The sequence below is a fragment of the Chelonia mydas genome, chromosome 16 (assembly GCF_015237465.2).
Source record: "Chelonia mydas isolate rCheMyd1 chromosome 16, rCheMyd1.pri.v2, whole genome shotgun sequence".
Taxonomy (NCBI): domain Eukaryota; kingdom Metazoa; phylum Chordata; order Testudines; family Cheloniidae; genus Chelonia; species Chelonia mydas.
In genome coordinates this window covers 101,064-113,416 of record NC_057857.1, presented here as the reverse complement: position 1 = coordinate 113,416, position 12,353 = coordinate 101,064, and the positions used below count along the sequence as shown (strand labels likewise).

The window sequence follows — 12,353 nt, the reverse complement described above, 5'->3', positions numbered from 1 at the left end:
TTTCAGAGCAGTTAGAATACTCAACTTTTAAACAGAACATCGTGCTTAACTGTAACAGTGTCAGAGCTGGCGCTCTGCCATAATCACTTCCCAAACGCATGGAGAGTGTGACAGCTGGGCTCTTCCACTGATGAAAGACAGGGTGAGGTTTCTATTGAGGGGTCTTTGGGAGAAGGGAGAGCAGAGAGCAGTGGAGGGGATGAGATGATGGGGAGCTGGTGCCTGCAGTACCACAAAGCAGGGAGCGCTGAGAGCAGGGAGTGGATGTCCTGGGGAGCGACAGGGATAGCTATATCTCTGTCGCCTTCCCAGATTCTCTGAGTGCCTCCTGCTCCTCCCAAGGTTTCAGCCTCATGCCTTTTCTGGAGCAGATTTCTGTAATTCTCCCTCTCCTAGGCTGGGCTCTGGGCTACCATACCCAGCATATCAACTGTGCTTCCCCAGCATGTCAGGCTGAGTGCAGACACCTTTGGGAGCCTGGGATCAGTGATGTGCAGTGACAAACACCACTTTAGTTTGAAGAAGGATGTTTTATTTTGCAGTAGGGTAAAAGAAAAAGAGCAAAAGGATTTTAAAATAACAAATAGTCTTCACCTCTGTGTCCCACATAAAGATTTCCCATCCCCCAGTGGTCAGCAAGGCAAGTCTTAAGTTCTTCAAACAGCCCAGCAGAGTCCTCTTCTTTCTGTCTCTGCCCTAACAATCACCTGAGGAGCCATGCCCCCCAGAGACCCAGTCCATTTGATCTTCTGGTCCTGTTAGTCTAAGCCAGGTCTGTAAATTGGCTGGAGCTAGGTGGCAGAATATTCAAAGCTAATCATTCTGATATTGTCTCTTAACAGTCTTTAAGGGTTTACCAAGTTGTGGCTCATCTTGTGCCATTCTTCTTCATAGAATCATAGAATAACAGAGTTGGAAGGGACCTCTGGAGGCCATCTAGTCCAACCCCCTGCCCAGAGCAGGACCAATCCCAGCTAAATCATCCGAGCCAGGGCTTTGTCAAGCCTGACCTTAAAAACTTCTAAGGAAGGGGATTCCACCACCTCCCTAGGTAACGCATTCCAGTGTTTCACCACCCTCCTAGGGAAAAAGTTTTTCCTAATATCCAACCTAAATCTCCCCCACTGCAACTTGATACCATTTCTCCTTGTCCTATCATCTGCTATCACTGAGAATAGTCTAGATCCATCCTCTTTGGATCCACCATTCAGGTAGTTAAAAGCAGCTATCCAATCCCCCCTCATTCGTCTCTTCCGCAGACTAAACAATCCCAGTTCCCTCAGCCTCTCCTCATAAGTCATGTGTTCCAGACCCCTAATCATTTTTGTTGACCTTCGCTGGACACTCTCCAATTTCTCCACATCCTTCTTGTAGTGTGGGGCCCAAAACTGGACACAGTACTCCAGATGAGGCCTCACCAATGTCGAATAGAGGGGAATGATCACGTCCCTCAATCTGCTGGCAATGCCCCTACTTATACACCCCAAAATGCCATTGGCCTTCTTGGCAACAAGGGCACACTGTTGACTCATATCCAGCTTCTCGTCCACTCTAACCCCTAGGTCCTTCTCTGCAGAAACTGCTGCCGGGCCATTCGGTCCTTAGTCTGTAGCGGTTCATTGGATTCTTCCGTCCTAAGTGCAGGACTCTGCACTTGTCCTTGTTGAAGCTCATCAGATTTCTTTTGGTCCAATCCTCCAATTTGTCTAGGTCCCTCTGTATCCTATCCCTCCCCTCCAGCGTATCTACCACTCCTCCCAGTTTAGTGTCATCCGCAAACTTGCTGAGGGTGCAATCCACACCATCCTCCAGATCATTAATGAAGATATTGAACAAAACCAGTCCCAGGACTGACCCTTGGGGCACTCCGCTAGATACCGGCTGCCAGCTAGACATGGAGCCATTGATCACTACCCGTTGAGCCCGACAATCTAGCCAACTCTCTAACCACCTTGTAGTGCATCCATCCAGCCCATACTTCTTCCCTCTACTTCTTTTCTTTGCAGCCCCCTATTAAAGTAAACCAGAATAGTCAAACAGTAAATAACCCAGTATCCAGGCCAACACACAATATTCACCATAATTACACAGCATCTCCAACTCCACCACAGGGGGTTGGAGAAATAGGACTAAGGCCTACAGCTGCACAGCAGCAGTGCAGGAGCTGTGCCACAGTAGCACGTCAGCATAAACGTTAAGTAGAGCGATGGGACAGATTCTCCCATCTCCGTAGTTTATTCACTTCCCCAAGAGGTGCTAGCTAGGTTGATGTAATAATTCTTCCATTGACCTCGCACAGTCTGCACTGGGGGTTAGGTTGGCTTAATTATATCACTCAGTGGTGTGGATTTTTCACCCCTCAAGTGATGGGTCGACTTAACATTTGAGTGGCCTAAGGGACATCTGGTGAGTGGGCTTAGTGGGGGGAAGGGAGGGATGGTTTGGGCAATTGAGAGCTGCAGGGGATCCCAGCCTGTTAGAGGAGAACCCCTGCCCAGTTCCCCATTGCTGTAGAGCAGGGGTGGCCAATCTGTGACTCCGGAGCCACATGTGGCTCTTCAGACATTAATATGCAGCCCCTTGTATAGGCACCGACTCCGGGTCTGGAGCTACAGGCGCCAACTTTCCAGTGTGCCGGGGGCGCTCACTGCTCAACCCCTGGCTCTGCCACAGGCCCTGCCCCCACTCCACCCCTTCCTGCCCCCTCCCCTGAGCCTGCCTGCCCTCGCTCCCCCCCCGCCGAGCCTCCTGCATGCCAAGAAACAGCTGATAGGGAGGTGTGGGGAGGGAGGGGGAGGTGCTGATCAGCCGCACTGCCAGTGGGTGGGAGGCTCTGGGAGCAGTGGGGGGGAGAGGTGCTGATGAGGGGCTGCTGACATATTACTGTGGCTCTTTGGAAATGTACATTGGTAAATTCTGGCTCCTTCTCAGGCCACCCCTGCTGTAGATCCTGCACTTCATTCTAATCAGAGTCCACTTTCACTTTGTTTTACATCATCTCAAATATTATGATTCTCATTCTTCTCTCTCCACTGATCAGTGCTTACCTGTCCCCCCCCCACACACACCTATTCCCTACACACTGTGACCCCAGCCACCATTCCTGATTGCTCACATTCCTCCCAGTCACAAGGTGGCTCCTTCCCTGCTATAAATGCACATTTTCTTGATGATGTCATAGGCTGGAAATCAAACTTCTGGGGACTTGGAAGGTCTCGCTCCCCCCTTCCTAGCTGCAGTAACCACAGTCTCTCTTCCCTGCAAGCTCCTTAGATCTTTGAGGCAATCCCTCCTGAGATCACACGGTCGTATTCTTACTTTTCATATTCTCTTTTCCAGAGGAATTAGTCTGTTGCTACTGACTTATAATATCTAATTCCCCAACCTCATCCTAGGTACTTCAGGAACTAACTGAGGCAATCTCAGCACCATTAACAATTATTTTTGAGGATTCATGGAGAACAGGTGAGATCCTAGAGGACTGGTGAAGGGCAAACATAGTACCTGTCTTTGAAAAGGGGAGCAAAGAGGACCAGAGAAATTATAGATCAGTCAGTCTATCATTGAGATCTGGAAAGATACTGGAACATATTTTTAAACTATCAGTTTGTCAGCACCTGGAGGATTATAGCATTATGATTATAGCATGGATTTGGCAAGAATAAATTATGCCAAACCAACCTAATTTCCTTTTTTGATAATGTTATTGGCCTAGGGTATTACAGGGAAGCAGCAGATTTGCCTTATCTTAATTTTAGTACCTCCTTTGGCACAGACCCACATGCCATTCTCATAATGAAACTAGGGAAATGGGGTCTAGATGAAATTATCATAATAATGGTGCAAAATTGGTTGAAAGACTGTACTGTATCTTAATGTATTGCAAGGGCGACTTAGCTTAGGTATTTGGAAGATAATTGTGACTACAAGAGTAGTTAAGCTCTGGAACAGGATTCCAAGGGAGATTGTGGAATCCCCATCGTTGGAAGCTTTTAACAACAGTTTAGACAAATACCTCTCAGGGATGATCTAGGTTTCCTTGTTCCTGCCTCCTGAATGATCTCTAGGAGTTCCTTCCAGCTCTACATTTCTGTGATTCTATCATTCTATAACCTTCCTCATGCACTGCGGGATTATCATGTTCCTTTGCATTACACTTGACTCGCTGTATTCCCTAACTTCTCAAAATGTGTTTTCCTGATCCCTAACACCCCTGACATGCTGCACTCAGTGATCATCTCACTCTTTCCCATTCCTTACTGTGCTGAGCCCCACTGCACTCAGTGATCTCCGCACTCTTTCCCATTCCTTACTATGCTGAGCCCAGCAAGCTCATGCTCACCAGTCCCCGTTCCCCTATGACTGTCTCATTCCCTTGGGACTGTCTCATTCCCTTGTCAGTAAGAAGCAGTTCCAAGGTGACTTCCCCTTGGCTTTCAGTGATATGGAGTTACTTTCTCTGCGTTTTAGGAGCCCCTTTGATGACGAGTGTCTGACTGTGTGCACGGCATCAGAGCAGTGGAGAGTTAATCCCATTATAAGCAGAGTGTCTGGCACCTTTGATCACTGGACAGTTAGCGCCAGAATTTCAGTGTTTTAAAATGAGCAGGGATTAAGAAAAGCCATGTTCTTTGTGACAAATGTCCCATGAATTCACCTCATATTACTTGTTTTCTGTCATCTGAGCAGGGTTTCCAATTTCCAAACCTGAGGTGATGTCCCAGCTGGAAGCAGGGAAAGAACTGTGGGTCTCAGATCTCCAGGGCTCAGAGGAAAGAGAGATCCTGAGAGGAGCCTTCACAGGTGAGGAATCATTAGACCAAAGAAATACTGTTTGTGCCTGAAGGAAACAGCTACCAAGACCTTTTGCGCTCTCTGAGTTCAGTATTGTCTCCCAGCAGGTGTCATATAGTCAAGGCAGATATTGCTCATGCCTTCATACCCCTCCTGACTGACACATGGCAATAGCTCACTTCCTAACCTCCCTTCATCCTGAGTGTTGGGATGGGATGTGGAGACAGAGTTCATTCCCTCCTCTCTCCCCTCTGGGGAAGAGTTTGGGGGAATTCATTTCCTGATATTCCCCCCATCTCTCCAGCACTTCCTTTGGTTTCCTATTCCCGTTTCCATCCCTGCCTCTGAGGTTTCTTTCTCTGTCCCAGGAGACGATGGGATAGTGAGTGAGAACAAGGAGGAGAATCCAGAGCAGGAAGATGCTGAGCACATGGAACTGCACAGGGAATTATCTCGAAGAACTAAAGGAAACGTGTCCTGGAGTCATGAGGAGAGGCAGCAGGGAAACCAGCCGGGGGAGAAAGTGGGCAAATCCATCAGTTGTGAGGAAAACGACCTCAAGGGAACCGCCACCCAGCAAAGAATCCTCAAGGGAGAGAGAAAAAACACATGCTCTGAATGTGGGAAAACCTTCCCTCGGCTCTCACACCTTATTATACATGAGAGAATGCACACAGGAGAGAGACCTTATGAATGCTGTGAATGCAGGAAAGCCTTCACTCGACGCTCAACCCTTATCAGCCATCAGAGAACCCACACAGACGCAAGACCTTATGAGTGTTGTGAATGTGGGAAAACCTTCACTCGGCGCTCAGACCTTTTCAGACATCAGAGAATCCACACAGGTGTGAGCCCCAGTGAATGCTGTGAGTATAGAAAAAACGTTTTTCATAGAGAAGCCTTTATTAATCATTAGAGAATCTGCAAATGGCAGAGACCCTATGAATGTGAGCGTGGGAAAACTTTCATTGACCGCTCAGACCTTAGGAGACATTAGATCAGGGGTGGGCACACTTTTTGGCCTGAGGGCCACATCAGGGTGCGAAAGTGTATGGAGGGCCAGGTAGGGAAGGCTGTGCCCCCAAACAGCCTGGTCCCCATCCCCTATTCGCCCCCTCCCACTTCCTGCCCCCTGACTGCCCCCATCAGAACTCCCGACCCATCCAAACCCCCCTGCTCCTTGACTGCCTGCTCACAGGACCTCCTGCTCCAATCCGCACCCCTCAGGACCCCACCTGCTATCCAACCCCCCTGCTCCCTGTCCCCTGACTTCCCCTACCCTGAGCCCTAGCCACACCTCCGCCCCCTAATAAGCCTTCCCGGGACTCCCCTACCCTGTCCAGTCCCCCCTGTTCCCCATCCCCTGACCGCTCCCCCCGCAAACCTCCGCCCCATCCAACTGCCCCCAATCCCTGTCCCCTGACTCCCCGCCAGGACTCCCTACCTTTTATCCAACCCTGCCGCCCCCACCCCATTACCATGCCACTCAGAGCAGCAGGAGCTTGTAGCCCTGCTGCCTGGACAGAGCCAGCCACACTGTCCGCAGAGTGAGCTGAGGCTGCAGGGGAGGAGGGACAGCAGAGGAGGGGCTGGGGGCTAGCCTCCCCATCCAGGAGCTCAAGGGCCTGGCAAGGACAGTCCCGCGGGCTGTAGTTTGCCCACCTCTGCATTAGATGATCCAAACTGCATGGACTCCCTATAGACGCTCTGAGCGTGGGAAAAGCTTCCATGAGAGGTCACACCTTATTTAGCATCAGAGAAGGCCAAAGGGAGATCAACACCATAAAAATCTTCTCTAGGGCTGACAATAAATAGGTTTTGTTCTTTAATATTCATTGTGGTCTCAGCTGCCCCAGGTGAGTGGTCCAGTTTTGCTTTTTGCAGCTTGCCTTCTGGTGTTATGCAGACCAGTGATCTGCTAGGTCACTCAAGTTCTTGACTCTGGGAGCCAGCCTTACCCTGCTCTGCTGTGAGAACCCCCACTCAACCGCCACTCCTGGGCTGTTCACGCACAGCCTCTGGCATGTAAGCTGCTCCTTGGATTGTGCAACCGAATAACATTAGCTAATATCTCCAGTCCCAGACACAACCCTAGGAACATCCATCTTGTAGTGTCCAGTTATGTCTGCTGGACGCTGCATGCTTATATGAGTTCATCAATTTAACAAAGAAATTGATATGTACCAGGCTTGTTATCCCAAGGGGAGTCTCTGACATGCTTCAAACCAAATGCACTGCTTCAGGTAGAATAAACAGATTTATTAACTACAAAGATAAATTGTAAGTGATTACAAGTCAAAGCGTAACATAGAATCATAGAATATTAGGGTTGGAAGAGACCTCAGGAGGTCATCTAGTCCAATCCCCTGCTCAAAGCAGGACCAATACCAACTAAATCATCCCAGCCAAGGCTTTGTCAAGCCGGGCCTTAAAAACCTCTAAGGATGGAGATTCCAGCACCTCCCTAGGTAACCCATTCCAGTGCTTCACCATCCTCCTAGTGAAATAGTGTTTCTTAATATTCAACCTAGACCTTCCCCGCTGCAACTTGAGACCATTGCTTCTTGTTCTGTCATCTGCCACCACTGAGAACAGCCTCGCTCCATCCTCTTTGGAACCCCCCTTCAGGTGGCTGAAGGCTGCTACCAAATCCCCCCTCATGCCTTTTCTGCAGATTAAATAAGCCCAGTTCCCTCAGCCTCTCCTCATAAATCATGTGCCCCAGCCCCCCTAATAATTTTTGTTGCCCTCGTGCTGCAAACCTATGCCAGTTAGTGACCCCCACAACTCGTGTCTACGTTGCCTGGGGGACGGACATCAAACTGAACGGTGTAGTATTTGCAAGGTGTTTAAGCCAAGGATAAGGAAAGAGAGAAACTTTCGCCTAAAGCAGCTGTTGATGGGCCGCATTGCAGCTGCAGGGCCCGGAGCGCCCAACGCCAGCTCAGGCTTCCTTGTTGTGTAGTGCCCTGGAGCCGTCAAGAGACCTGGCACCGGCTAAGTACCGTAAACTGTCGGCCCTGGAGTATAGCTACCCGCACCGGGGCCCGGACAGCAGGGACCCTCAGGGGAGCTGGCAATCCCAATGGGGGCTGCCAGGCCATTGGCCCTTCTGGACCCCCTAGGCCTATCAGGAGCGCCAAGGGACCCCGTCCAGGGCAAGTTACTCGGTGCAGTGGTCCCACTCCCCACACCGATGCCAGACGGTGCTGGAGGCAACAGTATCCAGGCCTCCAGCATCCCCCCAGCATAGACCGGAGAGACCAGCACCGAGCCCGGTGCCGTCCCATGGACTCCCGACCCGGCCTGAGCCGGAGGCCCCTCCCATGGGAAATGGGGAGCAGGAGGACCAACCAGAGGGGGTCAAGCAGCAGCTAACCTCTTCATCTTCCCCTGATGGGGCGGTGGCGGGTACAGAGGTGTCCGGCCCTCCGCAGATAGACCATAGAGCCCACCAGGAATTGCTGTGCAGGATCGCCCAAAACTTGGGGTTACAGGCTGAGGAGGCGGTTGAGCAGCAGGACCCCATGGTGGACATTTTGAGCCCCGAAGGTCCAACCAGAATAGCGCTCCCGCTCATTAAGACCATTCAATCCAACTATAAGACTATATGGCAGACCCCGGCTTCCAGCGCTCCAACGGCTAAAGGAGTGGAGCATAAATACTTTGCCCCATCTAAGGGCTATGAGTTCCTGTTCTGCCACCATGCTCCCTAGTGGTTTCAGCAGTAAATGAAAGGGAGCGCCATGGACAGCAGGCCCCGGCCCCAAAGGCCAAGGAGGCGAAACGCCTGGACCTTTTTGGCAGAAAGGTGTACTCATCTGGGGGCCTTCAGTCGAGGATTGCGAACCAGCAGGCCATCCTCAACAGGCACAATTTCAACTCCTGGGCGGCAGTGGGGAAGTTTAAGGACAACGTCCCCCAAGGTTCATAACGAGTTCACGGCCCTGGTGGACGAGGCCAAGGCAGTAGCCAAGACCTCTCTCCAGGCCTCCCTGGATTCGGCAGACGCAGCGGCTAGAACAGTCGCGTTAGGGGTGGTTATGAGGCGCTCGGTGTAGCTCCAGGAGTCAGGCCTGCCACCCAAGGTCCAGAATACACTCCAGGACCTCCCCTTGGAAGGGTCCGGGCTCTTCTCGGACCAGACAGACACGAGGCTGCATAACCTCAAGGACTCACAAGCTACGCTCAAGTCGCTGGGTATGCACACCCTGGCTACCCAGAGGAAGCCCTTTCAGCCGCAGCCTCCCCATCAACGCCAGTACCAGCCTCGCCATAGGCATGAGCCTTACCGTAGGCGAGCCATGGATATCAGGCGACAGCGCAACAACAAGAATAACAATAATGTGCCAGGCCAGAACCAAGACCAGCACAAACCCCAGCCGGGCACTAAGCCAGGCTTTTGAAGGTGCACTCGAGGACAGCGTACCAGACCAGTCACCGGATCCGTCCCTTTGTTTCCCGAACCACCCGTTTCTCCTGTGCGTGGTCCACCATTACGTCAGACTGTTGGGTCTTATGCACGGTGCAGAATGGTTACTCACTACAGTTCGCCTCCCTCCCCCCCTCCAGCCCCCTTCCCCGTCCCTCTTCAGGGACCCTCTCACTAGAGAAGGAAGTCCGCTCGTTGCTAGAGGTGGGGGTGGTAGAGGCGGTGCCACACAGCCTAAGGGGGAAGGGGTTCTACTCCTCGTACTTCCTCATTCCCAAGGCCAAAGGGGGTCTTCGCCCCATCCTAGACCTGCGCTGGCTCAACAAATTCCTGGTCAAGGCCCTGTTCCGCATGGTTTCTCTGGGCACCATCATCCCTTCCCTGGATCCGGGGGACTGGTACGCCGCCCTCGACATGAAGGACACGTACTTCCATATTGCCACCACCCAGCACATCGGCGGGTCCTGTGCTTCACCGTGGGCCGAGAACATTACCAGTTTGCAGTTCTGCTGTTTGGTCTAACCGCAGCCCCGAGGGTGTTCACGAAGTGCATGGCAGTGGTGGTGGCCGTCTTTCAGAGGCAGAGAATCCGGGTGTACCTGTACCTCGACGACTGGCTCCTGGCAGGCCGATCCAAGGCGGAAGTGCGTGGCCATGTGGAGGTGGCCCTGAGATTGTTCCGCGAGCTGGCACTCCTGGTCAACGTCCCCAAGTCCACGCTTGTACCCACGCGGAGAGTGGAATTCATAGGGGCGGTCCTGGACGCAGTGCAGGCCAGGGCAAGCCTTCCGGTATCCTGATTCCGAGCTATCCAGCAAGTGGTGGCCTCCCTGCGCCAGTTTCCAACGACAACGGCCAGGTGCTGCTTGTGGCTGCTGGGCCACATGGCAGCATGCACGCACCTGGTCAGGCATGCCAGACTGAGGTTCAGGACTCTGCAGGCGTGGCTCGCTCAGGTGTACCGCCCAGGCAGGGACCCCCTGGACTTGGTAGCGACAGCCCCCAGGGATGTGCTGGACTCCCTGCTGTGGTGGCAGTCCGAGCCTGTGGTTTCCAAAGGCATCCCCTTTGCCGCCCCACAACCGGACCTGACGCTGGTGACGGACGCATCAGGCCACGGATGGCGGGGGGGGGCTCACCTGTGGGACCTCATGACTCAGGGGTTGTGGTCCGGAGCAAAGCGGTCGCTCCATATCAATGTGAAGCAGCTCAGGGCGGTTCGTCTCACCTGCCAGACCTTTCACGCCACTCTGAGTGGTCACAGCATGACAGTTCTGACAGACAACACTACTGCCATGTTCTATATAAACAAACAGGGCGGGGCTCATTCCTCGCCACTCTGTCTCGAGGCTCTCCTCCTCTGGGACCTTTGCATAGCCCATGCAATTCACCTTGAAGTGTCCTATCTCCCGGGGGTACGAAACGAGCTGGTGGACTCCCTCAGCAGGTGGTACCACATGCACAAGACGCTCAGGGCGGACGTCATGCTTTTGCTCCTCCGCAGGTGGGGGTTTCCCCGGGTAGACCTGTTTGCCACCAGGGCCAACGCCCAGTGCCCGCATTTCTGCTCGTTCCAGGGCCGCAGCCTGGGCTCGCTCGCGGACGCGTTTGCAATCCTGTGGAGGGGGGGGCTTGATGTATGCCTTTCCCCCGCTCCCCTTGGTGCACAAGCTCCTACTCAAGATGCGCAGGGACAGGGCGGCGGTGATCCTCATCGCCCCAGCCTGGGCCCGCCAGCACTGGTAACACATCATTCCTAGAGCTGTCAATGGCGGCCCCGGTAGTCCTGCCCTTACACTGGGACCTCATTACACAGGACGGCGGGGAGGGAGGGGGGGGTTCCTCCATCCCGACCTACAGTCACTGCACCTGACGGCATGGAGGCTATGTGGCTAAACGCCCTGGAGAGCCAGTGCTCCCTTCCAGTGCAGCAGATTCTGCTTGGCAGTAGGAAACCCTTTACGAGGGCGGCCTATATGGCCTAGTGGAAAAGGTTCTCATGTTGCTGTGAACCCCGATAGGTGCAGCCGTGCCAGGCCCCGGTGCAGGCCATCCTGGAGTATCTCCTGCACCTCAAGCAGCAAGGGCTAGCCCCGCCCTCACTCAGAGTGCACCTGGTGGCCATCTCCGCCTTCCATCCGGGGTTCTCGGTGGGCTCGGTGTTTTCCCACCCAACGGACGGTTCCTGAAAGGGTTGGAGAGGGTGTTCCCTTACTCCCGCCCAGCAGTCCCTCCATGGAACCTTAACCTGGTCCTCTCTAAACTCATGGGACCCCCTTTCGAGCTCCTTGCTTCCTGTTCTCTCCTTCACCGTTCCTGGAAGGTGGCATTTCTGGTTGCCATTACCTCGGCCAGAAGGGTGTCTGAACTGAGGGCCCTCACCTCTGAGCCACCATATGCAGTATTTCACAAGGACAAGGTGTAGCTCCGGCCGCACCCCAAGTTCCTCCCTAAGGTGGTGTCCCAATTCCGTCTGGGCCAGGACATTTGTCTGCTGGTGTTCTTTCCAAAACCCCATATGGACCCGAGTCACTGCAGCTTGCCCACCCTGGATGTGCGTTGAGTGCTGGCGTTCTATTTGGAGCGCACCAAGCCCTTTCGCAAATCTGCGCAGCTGTTTGTGGCTGTAGCCGAGAGGATGAAAAGCCTCCCAGTGTCAGCGCAGCAGATTTCGTCTTGGATTACAAGCTGCATCCGGGCGTGCTATGAGCTCGCAGGTGTTCCAGCCCCGGCGGTCACGGCCCACTCGACCAGGGCGCAGGCGACTTCCACGGCCCTCCTGGCACAGGTCCCGATCCAGGAGATCTGCAGAGCAGCCAGCTGGTCCTCGGTGCACACCTTCACAACCCACTACGCATTAACCAGCAGGCCAGAGAGGACACGGCGGTTGGCAGAGCAGTCCTCCAAGCAGTTGTTCCGTGACTCCTACCCTCCTCCAGAGGTAAGCTTGTGATTCACCTAATGTGGATTGGACGTGAACTAGCACTTGAAGAATAAAAAACGGTTACTTACTTCTTGTAACTGTTCTTCAAGATGTGTTGTTCACATCCATTCCAGCACCCACCCTCCTACCCCTCTGTCGGAGTCGCAGGCAAGAAGGAATTGGAGGGGGTCAGGCCAGCGGGGG

At 53.3% G+C, this 12,353-nt stretch overlaps 1 protein-coding gene across 30 annotated transcripts in view; it reads left to right on the top strand.

Moving 5' to 3' along the window:
* Positions 1-12,353, top strand: part of LOC102947615 (zinc finger protein 543) — a 99,330-nt gene that overhangs the window by 49,685 nt on the left and 37,292 nt on the right. For 27 of the 30 annotated variants that reach the window (XR_006286200.1, XR_006286198.1, XR_006286199.1 and 24 more), the window contains 2 exons: positions 4,690-4,803; positions 5,163-5,660. Coding sequence is in view for 27 of the 30 variants with exons in the window: in XM_043530594.1 (XP_043386529.1) it covers positions 4,690-4,803; positions 5,163-5,660 (612 nt within the window). In the remaining 3 variants the exon portion in view is untranslated. The remainder of the gene's footprint in view (positions 1-4,689; positions 4,804-5,162; positions 5,661-12,353) is intronic. The other 3 variants (XM_043530598.1, XM_043530596.1, XM_043530597.1) reach the window with 1 other exon arrangement.